Source organism: Aspergillus steynii (genome assembly GCF_002849105.1).
Source record: "Aspergillus steynii IBT 23096 chromosome Unknown P170scaffold_1, whole genome shotgun sequence".
NCBI classification, from domain to species: Eukaryota; Fungi; Ascomycota; class Eurotiomycetes; order Eurotiales; family Aspergillaceae; genus Aspergillus; species Aspergillus steynii.
Window position 1 is genome coordinate 256,826 of NW_020194398.1, and position 19,461 is coordinate 276,286.

The following is a 19,461-nucleotide window of genomic DNA, read 5'->3' on the forward strand; positions in this document are numbered from 1 at the left end:
TCCCCTGGTCACTGGACCGGGCCTCGGGGTTAACGCCTTCGCGCGCTGACGGGATTTTCTCCGATTAGTTTTGGATCCTCTGCTAAATCTAAATGCTACAGAAAATGAGTCATGGCTCTTTTTTCCAGGGTATCGCCCCTTCCATCCGCACGACTGTCTTCTCTGACTCCTCCGGAACACCAGGCCGTCGATGACATAGCTACCAGGTAAGGTACCTGAAGCGGTGGGCGGTCTTGGCACGTGCTGCTCCATCACGACGCCGAGCCTCAAATCCGGAGTCGGTGGAGCTGCTTAGAAATGCAACGGTGAGGAGGCAATCACGGTGAGTCTTACGGCGTGCAAGACCCTGCTTCTATTGGTGACAATTAGAATCTTCCTCGCCAATTGACCATCCAGCATCCATCCATCGATGTCCTCCCTGCACCCCGGAGTTCAGGACTCGGCGAATCCGAGCAAAGTTGGGTGATGACGTAATGCACATCCCTGCATGCAACGTTCCTGTTTTCCGAAAAGGGAAAGCGTCTGGTCCGCCGTGCCCTAATAGTGCTTACGCAGTACATCCCTACTTGTACTCTTGACTCAGCGATTATGTGCCACGGAGCCTCATCATCGCTCAGTCAACACCGACTCCATAGTTGAGCCGGAATACATTCCGCTCAACAATCGACTACCTGGGCATCTACACTGACAAACGGGTTCCTTCGACCACGGACTGACTCCGAGTCCAAATGTCGAGTCTTCAAAAGACAGCAGCCCATCAGTAACTACCTCTTCTCTCGGCATATCTTTGTCCTTCCACAAACTGAGGTTTGCGGTATCCACTCTGTATCACTGCATCAGCTTGGAGCTCCAACCCCGCCAGCTTTACCGGCTTGCCTTCCATCGACCAGAGAGTTATCGCGAGGTAATTGTTGCCGTCGTAGTTCAGAATCCCCTCTGGTACGGGGTAGCGAGTCTGGGGACCAATATGATTAACTTGGTTTTGTTAGCAATTTGCATCTACCAGGTGAGAAGGCGCATGGAATGGGGCCATCCAACTTACTATACTTCCCAAACTGCCACCCATTCACATATATCTCCGATCGGAACTTCGCCGGCGTGGAAGTATTGGCCATGGTTGTATTAGCGAACACAATACTGATTGGCACGTCATATCCAGTCGGGATATGGAGATCAAAGGAAGTCGCAAAGAAGCCCACACCCGGACCCGGCAATCCATCATTGACCGGTGACTTGCGGACCCAGGTCTCGGTCGGGGTGCCCGGGAGATGGTAACCCGCCCGCTGGGGGAATATGCCACCCTCATTCAGAGGTCCGCGGCTCAGATCGCGGTATCGTTCTCCGCCCAAGTTGCCTGTCATTTTCCATGAGATTGCGGACTTATCACGCCCATCGAGGACGTAGTCGAGGATTCCTCGCGGGTCTTTCATCAGGTCGAGGTTTGCTGGGAAGTTTGAATCGATGCCCATATGATCGATCAGGACAGTTAGGACGTGTTTTTGACCGGCCTGTAGCTTGGTCGGGAATGATAACGTCTGGTTGTAAAACATGTCCGCAGGACTGCCGACCCATGAGCCGAGGAAAGTAGAGTCCAACCAGACCGAGTGTCCAAATGCCCAGCCAGCTTCAGTGAGTAGATATATGAATGATTCGGATCCGTCAGCGACGAAGCTTCCGCGGTAAAGAACCGATCCAGAATGATATCCGTAGTCGCTAGCATAGAGAGACGTTGGAGTTGAGAGTTTGCGGGGATTGTTGGAGCCCCTCCATCTTGAATCGTCATACGAAGAGGACAGCTCCGGGAGGGAATTAAGGTAGCGCCAATCCAAGGCCTTCAAGTCGGGAAGAGAGATATTTGGAGACAGGTAAGGGATTTCTGCCCTCAGACGACCGTGCTTTTCAGAGACCTGGATTCTGTTGCCGTTGAATCTCACCGACGAAAGATTCGAAGGCGCAGAGATGACTTCGATCTCCGTTGTAGCGTTCAGGTCCCCTGTTAAATGGAGCGTGTCACCGGAGATACTGGCGTTGCGTAGAAGGTAACTGCCCTTGACGACCACAGACTTGTCGGCTCGAGATGGGGAAACGTGTAAGCCCAATGGCTGCGAGACGGGCAGATCGAGGACCCAGTAGTTATATGCATCGTTGCGCCACAGCAGGTGGATTTCGAAGGCATCCTCGAATTTGAGTACCCGTGATTTGGGCTCGACATGCCATTGCACGACGATAGCCGATTTGGTCCTCTTGATTCTCAGGCCATCACCTTCAACACCCGAGGGCATGCCCAGTTTGACTGGGAGAGCGAATTCGTGGAATTCGTTTTCTCCTCCATAGAGCACGACCACTGACTTCCTACCAGCCCTCTTCCAGGTCAAAATCTCTGCTGTTGAATATATCAGATTTGTTCCACCCGCATTATAATCAACCACATGGAACTTCGAGTCGCGACCATTAAGCTGAAGAGATCCGCCCAGCTGAGGAATACTCAGATCCCCGATACTAGTGGTTACACGAAGTCTATACCGCGTCGATTCGAATGAAGTCAAGTCACTGTGACGGACAACATAGAAATTCGTAGGAGATCCCCTCAGCCTGGTGGTTACCAGATCATGGGTGTCGGTATACACGCCGAATGTACCATTCTCGGGCTGTGCTGTCAGATAATCTGGTGACACTTGCAGAAAGCTTGCCTGGAGCTTGAGCTCGCTGTACTTTTCACGGGATACTTGACAGTTTTCTGCGATTGCGGCGCCCACATCGTAAGAAGTATAGCCACTGGGGTGGCCCAGGTTGCCCCAGTTTGTCCCGCCAAAGATCTTGATTCTTCTAGTAGGGTCCTTTATAACCAGTCTGTATTTTTGGAGGGACGAACCATCTAAAGACTTTGAATTGCAATTCGGAACCCATAGTTCAACTTGTAAAATATCCGCTCAAACTCATGGTTTATATAGGCGGCAGATGTATCGACGCCCACTCCCCCCCTAATGGTGTCAGCAAAGCCAGATTCATGTAAGGAAGGCTAGATCATCATACCAAGGATCAGGTACACCTCCTTGGAACTCAGAAATTGACATTGGCGATCCGGGACTGATTTGCTGATGCGTGGAAAAGTTGTAAAGAAGTAATGGATTCAACAATGATGACCAGTTGTATGGGTCAGGTGCTATAAAGTAGTCAATAGCAAGATCAGCATTTTCGTGTAGAGAGCGAAGAACTTACATCCCATGGCCCAAAGCACCGGATAATTATCGAAACTGTAATTGTCAACGGCTCCCACGCCAGAGCCTGGGGCAAAATTTCCCATTGGAAATGCATCATTCACAATGAAGGGGACCACCAGGCCCGACTTGCGAAATTGATCGACAACGTATCCCATGTGTTCTTTCTCAAGGCAAGATGAGTCAATCCCCGTGATAGTGCGGTTGTTATCTTGGGTGTATCCAGTGGTGTTTAAACACATGGTGTATTCGTTGTCGGGCTGGAACATGACGACCGGTCCGCCGTTGGTTGTCTGGGACTTTGCAATGGTCCTCCCAATGGTCTGAATATAGGGCGTGATGGCGTCCAAGTAGTCCTGATCGGTTGACTTCAACCGGCCCTTGAGTCGGCCCAGCCATCCTGGGAAGCCACCTCCCGAGACCTCGGAGTTGATGTAAGGGCCCGGTCGAGCGATCAAATAGATGCCAGCCTCGCTGGCCGCCTCGAAGAATTTGTCCAGGGCAAATATTCCGTCGGTGCGTACATGCCCATGTTGGCCTTCGAGAAGGGCCCAGTCAAGGTAGAAAGACACTCCGGAATAGCCCAATGCACGAATCTTTTGAAAGACATCGAGCCAAAGGCCAGGGGAAGGCAGGCGAAAAGGGTGAAATTCACCGGCAAGAAAGACAATGCGCTCGCCGCGAACAGAAATGGAATACTGGTCCCATGTCACAAGGTCTTGGGGCAGCTTTCCTTCTTGAATGTGGAAGGGTTTGCTCGGATGCGCAAAATCAGAATTGATCCAAAGACATTGGGTAACTGACGTCAAGGAGAGCCAATAGACAACTGCTTGCAAGGTAAGCATCATGAGAAGGAGAAGATCATGCGGAATGCAATGTATCCGGTAGGAACATGGACAGCAAGGGGACAATGTATATGAAGGCGTATAGGGAGGGGCTTGACCTACTCTATTCTGCCGTCGAGACCAACCACCGTGATTCTCGGGCTCATAATGACCGAGATGGAATCATTCCATGGTCAAACCTCGGCGTTGAATACGAATACGAGAGCAGAAAATACTCAACTTCCCCGGGATTCCCTCGGCACTCGCTCCTTGGCCTCTGCAGATGCGGGGGTGGAGCCATAAACAAGCATCAGAATGCAAGCTAATTCGTACGTCCAATGCCTGGACGTTCCCTGCGGGACACTGCCTGTTAATTATAGTCGTACTCGTATCGATTGCTTGCGCAGTCAACCCACCCGACGATCTTCGGCACTTCCACTCGGATACACGTATATGCACAACAACTGTTCAGGCGCAAGGCACCCGCATTCCGAATGGTCGCTCTGACGAGCAAGAGGCCTCAAGTCGGTATTTTCCCCCGCAACTCGGTCATCATTCGTCCGACTTCAGAAGAGGCCCCGAGGAAGGCCATCCCAAGCCGTTGGACAGTGGCTTTACTATAAGAAGTCGGGTGCGATGAGATGTACCCTCGGAAACTACCTGCATTACTGGGCTCGCCACTCGGATAAAGATGTATACATCGTTTGTGTACTACATGATTCTGGCAGCATGCTTAGAGATACCAATGCTTGTTGCTGCCGACTCCGACGATCAGGTTGGGGCAAATATTGATTATGGGACCTTCAAGAGCCCATCGGCGCGAGTTCGTCCACGGTTTCGATACTGGCTTCCAGATGCTGCAGTGGACAAAGCGACTGTCCGCGACAATATAGCATCGGCCGGCTCTGTCGGTGCTGGGGGCGTGGAGTTTCTTCCATTCTATAATTACGGCGGAGAGCTCGGCTCAACCGATCCAAGCTGGGCGTCCACCGGCTTTGGCACGGAGGCTTTCAAGGAAATGTTCCTGACAGCCCTCGAGGCACATAAAGAATTCGGCCTTGTGATGGACTTTGCCCTCGGACCCAATCAGGGTCAGGGTGTACCTGCAGAGACGGACGACGAGGGGTTACAATGGGATTTGGTGAGCGAGCCTCAATTTGTATAGACCAAAGGGTAGTCCATTCCATTACTGATGACTCCAGGCACCATTCTCGCTACAGGTCAATGGATCGTTCGATGGGATCATACCCGGCTGGGGATCAGGAGAACTAGTTGCCTTGGTCTCTGCAGAGGTTCTGTCCACTCAAAATATTCCGATGCCCGATAGTTCCTCACCTCTACCTGGCGGTCAGAAGTCATACCAGCAGCTCATTCTGAGGAACGGAACACTAATGGACCACGCAAGCCAAGTCTCGTCCTCAGGGCATGTCACCCTTCATCTCCCAACCACATCTTCCCGCTCCAAATATTGGCTATTCGCATTTTACCAGTATCGCACTCTCCACAAAAATCTCCAATTCAACGCTTCTTCTTCGAAAACAATCTTCGACAACGGCTCCTATGTCGTCGATCATTTCAGCAGCCGCGGTGCCAGAGTGACCACGCGGTTCTGGGAGAATCATATACTCACACCAAGGGTCGAGCAATTGTTGCGGGAAGTTGGCAACTACGGTAGGCTTCGATATCTTATAGACCCCAACTGTACTCGCTGACCATCTCAGGTTGGGAGGATAGCGTCGAAATTAAATCCAATATCTCATGGAGCCCATCGTTGCCTACCCTGTTCAAGAATCATTTTGGTTATTCCTTGACGGACATTCTGCCGCTCGTAATGTTTGGAAACAACAACCAGGGGCTTCAGTCTACGGCGCCCGGGAAGGTTCAGTGCCTCCTGGACACCTCTGACATGGGTCAAGGCCATGTGAATGATTTTCGAGAAGCTCTCGGTATCGGCTATCGTCAATATCTCCAGGCATTGACCTCATGGATAACATCCCGTTTGGATCTGCAGATGTCCAGTCAGGTTTCCTACAATCTCCCGGGAGATATGGAAGCGGCTGTTCCATTCGTCAATGCTCCGGAATGCGAAAGCCTCGGATTTAAAGACAGTGTCGATGCCTATCGCCAATTTTCCGGGCCTGCCGTACTTACGGGGAAAAGAGTCATATCGAATGAAATGGGAGCTGTTATGCTTGAGGCTTACCGGTATCCTCTATCACGCTTGCTATGGTCCATACATCGCGCAGTTGCTGGAGGTGTCAACCAAATGGTTCTACATGGGCAGGCTTACACCGGGAATTATTCGGGCACGACATGGCCGGGATACACCGCATTCCTATATTTGTTCTCAGAGCAATATTCTCACAAGCAGCCTGCTTGGGATCATGGATTCTCCGATGCTCTTAACTATGTGTCCAGATTGCAATACACCCAGCAGATCGGCAAACTGCACACTGACGTTGCAGTCTACAACAAAATTTCGGCCACAGATATCGATTATCCAGATATTTACCTCGACAACGATCTTGTAAATGACGGTAAGCTTATCTGATAAATTGAAAATGCACCTCTAACACTTGCGCATAGGCTACACCTACAACTACCTCTCGCCAGACAACTTTGCCCTACCCCAGGCAAAAGTAAGCCGTGGAGTACTAGCTCCGGAAGGACCATCATATAAAGCTTTGGTTATTCCTCACGTCTCGAATGTCTCGCGAGAAGGGATCATCAGAGTGCAAGAATTCGCGCGGCAAGGATTACCAATTATTATAAGCGGAGGTGATCCAGGTCATTATGCGTCTCACACTGCGGACGACGCGATATCAACCAAGAAGGCCCTTTCAGACTTGAAGAAAATGGAGCATGTCCACATGGTTTCTGCTGGTGGCGTAGCCGACAAACTTGCGTCCTTGAATATCCTCCCGGATATCAAAGTGAAAACGAATGGGACTTGGTATACCACTTGGCGTGAAGACAAGATCAATCACGTTTCCTACTGCTTCGTGTTCAATAATGCCAACGACCTGACCGTCGGGACAGTGGATGTTGCAAGTGCGGGTGTTCCTCACGTTTTTGACGCCTGGACCGGAGATCATCGCCCTCTTTTATTATACCGCAATTCCAATAACCGTACCACTGTTCCACTACGCCTTGCAGCCAATCAAACGGCAATTCTCGCTTTCAGAAACAAGCGTCCAGGGAATGCTGCGCCCAGAATACATGCCATTCAAGCTCCGTCAGCCCTTATTGGCTACACTTCTGCCAACAGCAGCAACGAAGTCTGGGTTCATATTGCATCGGGGCCATGGGACTCTCCACTGTTGTTGTCAAATGGAAGAGCGTATAGATCGCCTCCCATCAAGTCTCCTCACCCGTCTTTCCAACTCGCAAACTGGACTCTTGTTCTCGAGCACTGGGACGCCCCTTCGAATCTATCGGATGCAGCCACCATTGCCGTAAAACACAACACTACCCATCAACTTGAATTGTTGGTCTCATGGACCGAGATTCCCGCGGCTGTGAATGTATCCGGCATCGGCTACTACCGCAGTAACTTTCACTGGCCGCCACCCGCGTCCAATGGGTCCGCCGATGGAGCATACATTCGTCTGCCTAAGATTCAGCATGCAGCTCGGGTCTACATCAACGGACAAATTATCGGACCACTCGATTTTGCAGCGCCACAGGGTGACATTAGCACTTATCTTCGACCTGGACGCGAGAATTCTGTTCTGGTGGAAGTGCCAAGCACGATGTGGAATTATCTCAGGAGCATAATTGACAAACTTATGTTTTTTGGACAATCCGCATCGAGGACGCTAGGTCTATTGGGTGAGCTTCCAGAAATAGTGGATAATGGGTTGATCGGCGAGGTGGAAATTGTGCCGTATGTAAAGTTCAGGCTTGAGAGCCGGGGTAAGTAGGTATTGATATTGTGGATTCCACTGTCCCATTATTCCAAGGATAGTAGATGATGGCGCTTATACAAATAGTGTTTTTTCAAGTGATTGAAACCCAAGAGGCCCAGTCAATTTTTCTTTCCAGCAGACAGTAGTGCATGAGAATTTATATCAAGTACTACAGCTCGAGATGTATATTATCGCTAGCAGTACCGTCGAAAATATAATGAACGGTATTTCAAGAATTAAATTTCTACATAGAATAATTTTTTTTGAAGATCGGTACTAGTTCACCGAGAACTAGTATACTTTAGATAATAGTACGAATAAATGTGTAGGAATTATAGTCACCAAATAAACGTTGCAGGACATGTGGAGGACCATGCTGCCTGAAATGTCAGGCATAAACATAAGGTCGGCAGGTGTAGTACTTTGAAACCCAACTTCTCTGCATGACCTTGGATATCTTCACGACATATTGTATACTAGGTTTGAAGTGTGTTCTATTTTTTAACGTAGATACTCTGTACACTGAAATTGGGGAAAATAAAAATTAACAATTTCAGAGTTCAGTGAAGACCCATTGATGATAGCATAAGCCTCCTAGAATGTCCACCGGAGGTTCGGTGAATTTCTCCGAGGAAACATGTCAAAGGTTCTATTATGCCAATCAAATGCAATCCGTCCATCAAGCAGAAGAAAGAACAGATATACTCCGTAAACTCGTGAAGAATGTCATGACTGGCGGGCGCAATTAGCCGCGCGGCAAGAGCGTCTGTACCCCGACCCGCCGCCCGAGCTTCGCGGTCGGACAAGAGTCCAGCTTCTCCTCCACCCTGCTCATCTTGAAGAACCCAACAAAATCGAACGCTTGAGGTTGCATCGGCGGTTATCGGACATACGACAGGCCCATTTACACTTTCACTCGCCCATCGCTCGAGAATCGCCCTACCCCCTCGACGGACCGATCCCCAAAACCGCCAAGCTCACACCCCCCTCCGAGTTATTGTTGCAAATCATTCAATAGCTGAGACGAGCGCATTCACTTGAGCTGCCTTTGTTGCTAGACCGAGTACCTTTTCATTGTCAACAGTCGCTTTCAAAGGTACTGCGCCACTTTTGCGTTTCTGTTCGCGCTTCGATTTGCACCGTCCTCGGTTCTCTTTGTTGTTCTTTATTTCATCATCTTCCGATGCTTCGTCGTGTTCGCCTACCATGAATTATGAAATACCTGGCATGCCAATTAGGCTAACTTTTTCTCTACGCTTTTGCCAACGCTTCTCGAAGGTCAGCGCGTTTAGGATCAATCATTCATCAACTTCGTCTTGCATTCGACCACCCTAGTTTCTATCGGCGGAAAAAGGATAACGACTGGAAAATCAACGGATATACTCAAAAGAACTTGCGCATCCTTTCAACCCTGTCCACCGCCACATAGACGGAAATTGGCTCCTTCCTCGGCCTTTCCGCTCTTCGCGGCAGGATGGCCGGTCCGTCGAACCCATTTGCTGCGATCAAACGCGGAGATGCGGCGACGGGCTCGAGAGGACGCGGGAACGGGCGCGGACGCGGCGGAGCCTCTCCTCCGCAAGCATCTCATCAAAATGGGAATGGGGCCGCGTCTCGTGGGGATGCTAAGTTTCGTGGCCGAGCGCGAGGAGACAGGGATCGTGGCACCGGTAGAGGGGGCCCTGGGGGAATCGTCCGGTCCCATAAAACCGAACCGCAACAGAACAAGATCCACAATGGCTCCGGGGACAAGTCGAAAATCCTCAAGAAAACACCAAACTCCGTTGTCGGAAGAGGGAGGACCGGAAAGTCCGACGTTCACTCGGTAGACTCAAGCAGGGATCCACGCAAGCGACATTTGTCTAAGCAGGCAAACGAGAAGGGCGCAACCGATGTTTCCATGCGAGATCCGGGGAGCTACACTGACCGTTACGAACAGGTTGGTCTTAATTAAACCAAGTGCCGAATTGAAGGAGTATGCTAATTGGTAATCCGAATAGCTCAAAGCCGACCGGGCCCAGGAACGGAAGAAAGCGATCAAAGATGGGCAGATGGCAGACCCTGACCAACCGACGTCTTTAACTCAAGCAATCACCCCCGTTGGCACATGCACGAGCATGTGTCCGGAGTTCGAACGAGTCGAACGTATTGTTCAAAAAATGGTTGACAAAAGTGAAAAGGTAGGTAGTTGTTTCCTGATCGAGATGAGCGGTCAACACACTATTCTTGCTAACATCATCGGAAAAGTTTCTAAACCCGAACACGAACGAATTGCAATATATGGAAACAATGATGCTCAAACGTTTCAGAAGATCAGCTGCAGGATACGATGAACAGCTTCCGTCTGATATTCGGACCCCGAACACTCTATTGCAGAGCATGAACTACCTGACGCGGCATGTCGTTGGCGGTCCGGAGCCTCTTGGGCTGATCCATAAGTTCGTTTGGGACCGAACTCGATCGATCAGAAACGATTTCTCAGTTCAGCAACTCACACAGGTAAATGATGTGAAAATCGCGGTCACCTGTCTTGAGAGGATTGCTCGTTTTCACATATTGTCCCTCCATTTACTTTCGAGTCCCACGAATGAAGAACCTTTCGACCATCATCAAGAACGTGAGCAGCTCAACAACACCATGCTGTCTCTAATGTACTACTACGATGATAATCGAGGGCGAATATTCTTTCCGAACGAAGACGAATTTCGAGCCTACTATATCATCTTCTCTATCCTTGATCAGCGACCCGACTTGGAGTCCCGTGTTCAGAGGTGGCCAATGGAGCTGCGTCAGTCACCTCGAGTTCAAGTCGCATTGGAACTCCATGCGGCCGCCAGCAATACTTGGGAACCTCAGGGGACCTTGGATGCCAAAAGGCCCAATTCAATTGCTCAGGGCTTTTATACCCGTTTTTTCAATCTGATCAACTCCCCTGCAGTGTCCTATCTGATGGGCTGCGTCGCCGAAATTTACTTTAACCATGTGCGCCAAACTGCCATCCAGTCAATATGGAAAGCATATTGCCGACAGCCCTCTTCTCAACGGCATAAGAATGAGGAATGGACCGTCAGTGAATTAACAGCCGCGTTGTACTTTGATCAAGAAGAACAAACGATCGAATTCTGCCAAGAGCAAGGTCTGGAATTTGCGGAAAACGAGAACAGCGAGCTTTTTCTCAGCTGGGGAAACGGCCCCGATGATTCAGACGGTATGTGCACCTCTCGGCAACAATCTCGCCTAGCTTCCTTTATCATGCGCTCCAGCGATGGGTATCTTCATGAATGAAAACTACAAAACAAATGCATATCGCGCCATGGGTTTCTAGTACGACGCCTCGACTAACTATCCAATCTAATAGCTTTCCAACCATCCTCAAGCCATTCCTTTTCCGAATATTATGTCGAGTCGAAACGGAGAGGCCGAACATTGGTCGCAATTATTCTCGGGCTCAATATCAAGGAGGCCGCGATTTTGGACATGATCGATACATCATTGCTCGAAAAGCGGACGCAATCATTGCAATATGGTGACTATCGTCACGAGGAGTCGTTATTTGTGAGCGACGATGATAATGATTCGATCTATCCACACGATGCAGTCCTCAAATCGGGTGCCCGCCTCGACTCGCCCTCGTCCGCCTCTAGCCTTCAGAAAACGTTCGATGAGCTCTTGGAACCACCTGCAGATATTGGATCAAGCATTCTGGCTAACAGGTCAGACGGCTCTCATCCCGCATCACCGGTTTCTGCTCCTTCCGTGGTAGCGAGCACTCCTGCACCATTCAACCCCGGAGGATTCGCTACTTTCCCACAGCTCAATTCCAATGTTCCTACACAACCGCCGGCATCCGTTCAAGGACCGACAAATGTTCAGCCCTTCAATAATCCTACGGCTTCTCATTCGTCAACCGACACAAACGAGGCATCGTTAACATCTTTGGCGGCACCTCCCTTTGAAACCCGAAATTCACAACCCAGTGTAGTCAAACCTGATTCGCCACCGAACAACTTGACACCGTCTAACCCGGAATTGAAGCATAGCCCTGGATTGACTGCGGGCCAGTCTTCCAGTGCTCTAGACAGGGTCAAGTCACCAACAGTTTCTTGGGGCATGAATACAACTGTCACTTTTCCTAGCCAGGCCAGCAATTCCGGTGATACCAAGGACAGTCTGGGGTCTCAGAATTCGCCTCCAAACCCAACACAGACTGGTTTCTCCGGATCACCGGCAATATCCGGGGAAGCCAAACCAACTTTCGCTTTTCCTAGTCAGACCAGCAACTTTGGAGATGCAAAGAGCACCCTGCAGCCTCAAAACCCGCCTACAAAACCTGCACAGATCAATTTCCCCAGTTTCTCAGGGCCCTCGGCAATCTCGGGGGAGGCCAAACCAACTTTCGCTTTCCCTAGTCAGACTAACAACTCTGGCGATACAAGGAGCATTCTGCAGCCTCAAAACCCGCTTACAAAACCTGCACAGATCAATTTCTCCGGTTTCTCACAGCCACCGGCAATCTCTGGGGAAGCCAAACCCACCTTCACTTTTCCTAGCAAGACTAGTGACTCGGGTGACACCAGCAACAGCCCGCAGCCTCAAAATCCGCCTCCAAAACCCGCACAAATCAGATTTCCCGAACCGCCGCCAATTTCTTCGAACCCGTTCGCTCCAAGAAATGCTGATGGTATGTTGTTTGAACAGAATCTGTGGCAAGTGATAAGCTAAAGACATTGTAGCAAACCCGACGTTTTCATTCACCCCTCCATCAATAAAGCAATCCAATGATGTGCTTTCAAAACCAGCTGCTGACCCTCAACCTAACGTTGGGTCAACGATGAATGGAGGTCATGCGACGGCTGTCGTTCTAGAGCAGACTCCCCATCGCACTGATGAAACGCCCCGAACGCAAGAAATTCACCCTCTGCAAAAGTCTGTAGTAACGGATAGTTCCTTTACATCTACACCGCCACCGGCACCTACAACTCTCGAGTCCCCGAATGGACACCAGCCTTACTTAGCGGGATCAACCGCCACCCACGACTCTAGTGGTACTTCCCCTTTTATTTTAGCTCTACTCCCCTTATAAATACATGTTTCGCTAACCTCACTTTTATTCTGGCTAGCACCCGAAATTGATGCACAACAGTCTGAGTGGATAACGTCATTAAGGGAAGCAGCTGAGAGGCGACGAGCGTCAATCACCGGTCGTAAACGAGTTTACAATCCTGAAGAGGAGACAATGGATACTGGGACTAAACCTGCCAAGGCGTCGAAACCCGAGTTGCCTGCTCCACCGAAAAAGTCACTGGCTCAGTCTTCTGTCAAGCCCCTGCCAAAGCTTCCCATTTTGGAGCAGATTGAGGAACTGGTTGCTCGACGGCCTGCTGCAGAACATGAAATGGAGCCCCCGAGGCGCAATCAGATCGATGAAGATGAAATGCTGCTGTCTGCTGCACGCATTGCCGCCGAGTCCCTACGGAGTGGCCCTCGACTTTCAGACAGCTTTTCTACGTACTCCGAACCACAACGCTCTTTCAGTCCACGGAGCAGCCTGAACTCCTCGTACTCACTGTCGCGAAGCCAGTCCCCCCAGTCTTCCTTTCAAGTCAATGGACATGATGTCGCCTTTGCTCCTGAAACCGAGCTCGGTCTGGGGCGTTCGATGTCTCGCACGGAGCAAAGAATACGGGCTACTGGGGGCAGAGGCCTGGCTTACAAACCATTGGACTTCACACCCAAAAAGCAGCGAAAGACCCAATAGAAGCTTGTACTCAGGACAACCCGTGTTGATAGATTGATCGCAAGCAACCAGTGTCGATATTGATGGGATGTACATTGCATTGCATGGTGGCGTTTTGAGGATCTATCTTTGTTTTATCAGCCACATTTGTCCTTTTATTCTGTCAACTGAATGTTTATTATATCCTTGGGACATTGCAATCATGCATGGCGCTGGAAGATGTTGCTTTTTGTCTGATTTTGAATTTTAGCTAGAGATCATGAGATCTACCTCTACATAACAAAGTAACTTTGGCTGTGTATGTTCACAGTGGTCATACTCCTACATGGTGCCTGGAAGCCCGAGGCTGGAAAACCTAATGTGCTGTTACCTAAGCGGCATGTTCATCACCTGATCTGCAGCCCATCCAGCCAATTATAATTCACAGCGTCATATCCATGAACCCAACTTCTATCATCCCCACGGCGACCTCCCCAAATTGTTTCACGCGCACACCATCTGTAAACACACACCCAGCAAAGACAGCCAGTATTCATTTCCCACACAAATTCACGTCCATTTTCTTTGGGCTTATCCCGGAGCGATTCCTCTCGACGATACCAATCCGGCCACTTCCTATTCGCCGCGGTACGTATACATTCGACAGGCAACGGCGGGAAATGAAAATCGCCACCTTACAGTTCGCGCCAAAGCTGGGCGACGTGGAGGGTAACATCCGACGCGCAAACGAGCTACTACAGCACGGCAAGCTACTCGGATCAAGGGGGCCCGAGGCGGGGATTGAGATCCTGAGGCCGGATATCCTGGTCCTGCCCGAGTTGGCGTTGACGGGTGAGTTCAATAGTCCCGTTTTGCTTCTTTGTTTCCCCCGGGGTGTCTCGTACGCTGATTGTCTGCTAGGTTATAATTTCCCCTCATTGGAGGCCATCAGACCGTACTTGGAACCTACGGGCCAGGGTGCGTCGGCCAACTGGGCACGAGACGTCGCCAAACGCTACCGGTGTAAAGTGTGCGTGGGGTATCCTGAGATCGAAACACGGCCAGGAAGTCAAGATGGCGTGAACGACGAGCAGGAAACATGCTATAATTCTCTCCTGGTGGTTGACGAGACCGGAGAAGTTCTCGTCAACTACCGTAAGACGTTTCTGTACTATACGGACGAGACGTGGGCGGAGGAAGGCACTGCGGAGCGGAGCTTTAAGGAGTTGAGCTTTGCGGGCTCCGACCAGGGCGCTGCTGCGGTCAGCAGAAAGGTGGCGACGTCATTCGGCATCTGCATGGATATCAACCCGTACCAGTTCAAGGCGCCGTTCACGGCCTGGGAGTTCGCGAATCGGGTGCTGGACTCGAAGACCCAGCTGGTCGTGCTGTCGATGGCGTGGCTCACGCTGCTGAGTCGGGAGGAGCTGGAGGACCTGGCGGACAAACCGGACCTGGACACCTTTAATTACTGGATTCAGCGATTCATCCCTCTCCTCCGACAGCGAATGAGCCACGAGTCGGACGTCGACGACGCCGGCGCAGTCGAGTCCGATAAGCGGATCATTCTGGTCTTCGCCAACCGAGCAGGCGAGGAGGAGGGGGCCGAAGGGGCGAATCTGGCTCGGTATGCGGGCACCAGCGCCATTATCGCCGTCAAACAACGAGCGCAGCCTCTTTCGTCAGAGGAGAAAGCTAGCACCGGGGCGGAAAAGGCTCCGAATGGACCCGACGAGGACGGCGCAAAGCAAGAGACGCCGCCGATGGACGTGAAGATACATTGCTGGAATCTGATGGGCGCGGCAACCGAGGGGATTTGCTTCGCCGACACCCAGGAGGATCCTAGGATGATTTTTGAGTTGGTCAAAAGGAGCGGTTGAAGTTAATCCCCACCGCGCCGAACCTACGCATTCTGAACTGCTTCCCTTTCCGTTGGGTGATCGGATCATGCTTTATGTATACATAGAGACGATGTCAGAAGACGGCGATGACATGACGCATGCAGCTCCCGGGCTGATCGTCGTTCAAGGATCTTCTCGACTAGATGGCGAAGGCCCTGAGAATCTACAGTTTTGTCCGCATGTTGGCCGGGATTTTAGGGAGTTGAGGACAGGGTCCTGCGTAGTATACTAACAGGTGCTCTGATGTTTCTGATCTTTGCTATTCCTTGCTTCTACTGCAGTTCTGATGGCTTCTAGATTCGCTACGGGGATAGACAGACTCCAAGTCGGAAGCAGGTCTTACCACATCGAGTAGCGATCAGGCGGGTCACTTGACGGTCCTCCTGGCGGTGCATCCCATGTGACGGCGGCCTTCTAGACTCTGGCCCCGGACATTAATCCAGAGTTATCGTCAGAATCAGAGTCTCCCGTATGACCCCGAGGGTGATCGCCGATCCATCAGATGGACTCTTTCAGAGGTCGCCATGAAGAACAGACTCGGGATGATCTCCCATTCCCCACAGATCGCAACCCTCCATCGACCTCGTCTCGTCGACGGGGGGAAGGGGAAGGCAGAACTGGGTGTGTCGGGGACTGAGGCACGGTGTACATGTGACACCGGGTCAGCTGAAGTGCCGTGGCATTCCCCTGTTTTTCGGGGCCAGAAAAAAAAAAAAAAAAAAGGACGACTACTTGAATGTGGAGAGACTTCACATCTCTGAGGCGGGGGGAGAGAAGAGGGGGTTCCAGCCAAAACCAAATCCCCATCGCTATCTGAGACAAAGGGTGCCACTGCAGTTTGGGAAGAGACAAAAAAAAAAAAAAAAGAGAAAAACCAAACAAGAAGAAACAGATAAGATCAGCGGCGGCTGTGCTTTATTTTTTACCCACCGTTTCCCCTGCTGCTAACGTTTCTCCGTGCCCACCCTCTATGGCATCCTGTGAGCAGCAGGAAGCAAGCCGTATGGACTATGGACGGGCAGATCAGGGAGCATCCAATGCAACGGTGGACTAGGCAGAGGGATCGGCCGGTACTATTCACGATGGGACATGGACCGTGCAACCCAGCAGGAACCCAAGGAGGGTCGGGCCGACCGGGATGAGCAGCTTTCAGACGGTTGATTGTGCTCCAATGAAGGGGATTCTGCAGGACTGCGACCACAGAGGGCGAGATGGTGAATGGCACGACGGCGAGTGTACGGGAGAGGGGAAACGCGAGCGAACGAGAAGGGGAAAGGGCAGGCGCCCACCACGTGATCCCGGGTCAACCCCTCCTCCGGGCCGGCAGCCAATCAGGGGGCGGCAGCGTGCCCTTGGCTGACGAGGGGGCACGGGACTGCAGCACATGACATGGAGACGACGAAGAAGGAGGGCGGAGGGCACGACAGGCGAGTGGTTGATAAGGGGGCGCCGAGGGGGGCGAGTACCGTGCGTGTCCTGCATTTCTGTGCAGTGTTTTCTGTTCGTGCTCCAAGGCTCATCGGGAGCCTCGCGGGACGTGCCATCAGGTGACCCCGAAGTGCGCGACCGGCTGCTGCCGTCCACCGCAGGCACGGAAACCTCCTCTTCGCGGGCCAGTCAGACCTTCGCCACGTGAGCGCCCTCTCTACTCGACTCGCTCTCTCTACTCTACTTCCCTCGGGGTATCCCTTCTTTCCATTGTATTATCTGCCACGGCCTTTTGCTCGTCTGCAAATCCAGCCGGCTCGTGTCTGCTGAATTGGCCCTCTGCATTCCACCCCATTTCTTTCGCGGTGCATCTTCGTTCTCGCTCTCGCCCGGTCGAGTCGCGATTCCTCCATCTTGTTGTTTCCCGTGGCAGGTGACTTGCTGTCAGGTGATAGACTGCCCATCCCAAGGAACAGTAAGTGCCCTTCTCTCCCCTTCGTCTTTCCTTGCTGCCCTCGCCGGATGCTGCTTCCTTCCCCAACGGCCCCCGTCGCCCTCAGCATCTCCCAATCCCGCCCTCCGTGATGCTCCTGGCCGGTCCGGCTGCCTGTCGTCCGCCGCCATCCGGGCTGTGACGGGGTGGCCTCTGTTCACGATGCTGCTGTTCACGCGCTTCACGCCGGTCGCAAATCCGCCATGACGCGTTTCCGATGTCGCCTCAGGGCTTATCGGGATGCAGAGCGTGCCCCCCTGTGATTTCTACCCTCTGTCCCCAGCTGTGCATGGGTGTTCCGTAGCTTCTTCTCGCGGCGATCGGTCGGCTGCTGTTGGACAGGTCTCCCAAGAACCGCATGATGTTGTGGTGCGGAGATGAGCGCGTCAGCCAAACGCGTCCCTGAACACTCACCACCGCTCGCCTGCGACCGATGCATCCATCAATATTCACATATTTCTGGCGCCAGTGACTGCTGTCATCTTCACGTGACTGATTTTGACGCTTCATGCTTGCTATCATTTTTCTCGAGTCTTCTCTTCACTAACCCATCCCCGTCACTGAATGTTATGACACCGCGTTTCATCGCCAGAATCGCAGTCGTGCTTCCAAGACAACCACTGACATTAATAACTCTTTAAGGGCCCTTGACGACTGCCTCCTTGAATTCTTAGAATTCTACTAAATATTGCGGGGTCGTGCATTGTTGACTGGGTAGGTGAAATTGTCATAATCCGACGTGACGAACGCCTGCTAACGAGCATGACTTGCTTCAGGAGACCGTCCTACGGCTGCCTGCATGATGTCTGATCCTTCACTCGGTGGTTCGGACGGCAACGTCCCTAACAAACGCAAGCGCGACAGCACTGACAGCACTGGTCCGGATGCCCAGCGCCTGAACCGTTCTTCCAACGGCAGCAACGGCAGCATCCCTGGTCCCGATGCTCAGACCAACTTTGCCCATAGCTCGCTCGGTTCCTACGACCACCATGGCCTCCCCAACGCAGCTTCAGAACTCAACATCGACCAGCAGATCCTGCAGCATGTCGGTCCTCAAAACGGCATCTCGGATGACAACGCTCTGACCGCGAAGGCTGCGCTGGCCGCCCACACCCCTCAAAACAAATACCCCCCTCCCCCCGACACGCCCTTCGACAACAACCTTACCCACGGTCTGACCTTCGGCGATGACATGGGCCAGCCCATTGGCTCCACCCATGGCCACAATTCCACCGCTGCCGCGGTCTATGCCGCGCGCGAAGCCCAGAGCATGAATCAGAAACCGTCGGTGGGCTCTCCGGAGTGGCACCAGATCCGCAAGAACAACCACAAAGAAGGTACGGCAGTCCCTTCAGACACCTCGGCATCCTGATGTTCGCTAACGTGGTCTTTGTAGTGGAACGTAGACGTCGTGAGGCGATCAACGAGGGCATCAATCAGATTGCCCGCCTGGTCCCCAATTGTGACAAGAACAAGGGCGCGATTCTGCAGCGTGCCATCGAGTACATCTGTCAGCTGCACGACGAGAAGAAGGCCATGAGTGAGAGATGGGAGCAGAACAACATGACTACCAGCCATGCCATCAACGAGATCAGCTCGCAGAATTCGAAGCTGAAGGTGGAAGTGAACCGTCGTGGCGATATCGCAACGAAGTGGCTGCAACGCTGTCGCGATGCCGGCCTGGAGTTTGACGACTACGAGGAATCGAAGGAACTCGACCCTCTTGAAGTCGACCAGGGCCAGGTCTAATGGCTGGTTCGCATGACACTTGTTTCCAAATACCCTCTCTTCTTTGCGGTGTGTTTTCCGCTTTACGGTCCTACATGCGCTACGATTTGTTTATCTCGGGAGGCTGAGAGTCCCGGTGGTGCTCCTTCAGTTGTCTTTTATTCTCTTTTGTCTCCAAATAACCTCCCCCTCCTCGACCAGATTTCGTTTGATCGTGCTGCGTTGCCACCTCGGTTTCTCATTTG

At 51.9% G+C, this 19,461-nt stretch overlaps 5 protein-coding genes across 5 annotated transcripts; 4 read left to right on the top strand and 1 right to left on the bottom strand.

The window, feature by feature from the left end:
- Nucleotides 1-658: 658 nt before the first annotated feature.
- Nucleotides 659-4,209, bottom strand: P170DRAFT_481691 (glycoside hydrolase family 35 protein; the record flags this gene model as incomplete). The annotated part of the gene is made up of 6 exons (XM_024853871.1): nt 659-975; nt 1,043-2,826; nt 2,904-2,981; nt 3,034-3,163; nt 3,220-3,954; nt 4,185-4,209. The coding sequence occupies 6 exons, from the start codon at nt 4,207-4,209 to the stop codon at nt 758-760; spliced, it is 2,970 nt and encodes a 989-aa protein (XP_024708983.1). The 3' UTR covers nt 659-757.
- A 578-nt stretch (nt 4,210-4,787) lies between these two features.
- On the top strand, nt 4,788-7,965 carry P170DRAFT_346874 (uncharacterized protein; the record flags this gene model as incomplete). Its single annotated transcript, XM_024843592.1, has 4 exons — nt 4,788-5,183; nt 5,245-5,713; nt 5,764-6,579; nt 6,629-7,965. 4 exons carry the CDS (start codon nt 4,788-4,790, stop codon nt 7,963-7,965), a joined length of 3,018 nt encoding a protein of 1,005 aa, XP_024708984.1.
- A 1,459-nt stretch (nt 7,966-9,424) lies between these two features.
- On the top strand, nt 9,425-13,866 carry P170DRAFT_451716 (putative leucine permease transcriptional regulator (SAC3); the record flags this gene model as incomplete). The annotated part of the gene is made up of 7 exons (XM_024851211.1): nt 9,425-9,889; nt 9,951-10,130; nt 10,198-11,158; nt 11,309-12,125; nt 12,534-12,631; nt 12,684-12,995; nt 13,071-13,866. 7 exons carry the CDS (start codon nt 9,425-9,427, stop codon nt 13,706-13,708), a joined length of 3,471 nt encoding a protein of 1,156 aa, XP_024708985.1. The 3' UTR covers nt 13,709-13,866.
- Nucleotides 13,867-13,966: 100 nt separating this feature from the next.
- Nucleotides 13,967-15,571, top strand: P170DRAFT_431507 (putative protein N-terminal asparagine amidohydrolase). The gene has a single exon (XM_024848054.1). The coding sequence runs from the start codon at nt 14,125-14,127 to the stop codon at nt 15,544-15,546; it is 1,422 nt and encodes a 473-aa protein (XP_024708986.1). The 5' UTR covers nt 13,967-14,124; the 3' UTR covers nt 15,547-15,571.
- A 2,547-nt stretch (nt 15,572-18,118) lies between these two features.
- On the top strand, nt 18,119-19,349 carry P170DRAFT_2058 (putative HLH DNA binding protein (Penr2)). The gene is made up of 3 exons (XM_024842784.1): nt 18,119-18,202; nt 18,265-18,825; nt 18,885-19,349. The coding sequence occupies exons 2-3, from the start codon at nt 18,288-18,290 to the stop codon at nt 19,235-19,237; spliced, it is 891 nt and encodes a 296-aa protein (XP_024708987.1). The 5' UTR covers nt 18,119-18,202; nt 18,265-18,287; the 3' UTR covers nt 19,238-19,349.
- The last annotated feature ends 112 nt before the right edge of the window (nt 19,350-19,461 follow it).

Coding starts and splice junctions, on each gene's coding strand:
- P170DRAFT_431507 (XM_024848054.1), top strand. CDS start 14,125: ATGAACCCAACTTCTATCATCCCCACGGCGACCTCCCCAAATTGTTTC.
- P170DRAFT_2058 (XM_024842784.1), top strand. CDS start 18,288: ATGATGTCTGATCCTTCACTCGGTGGTTCGGACGGCAACGTCCCTAAC. Junction 18,826..18,884: donor CAAGAACAACCACAAAGAAG/GTACGGCAGTCC, acceptor TGGTCTTTGTAG/TGGAACGTAGACGTCGTGAG.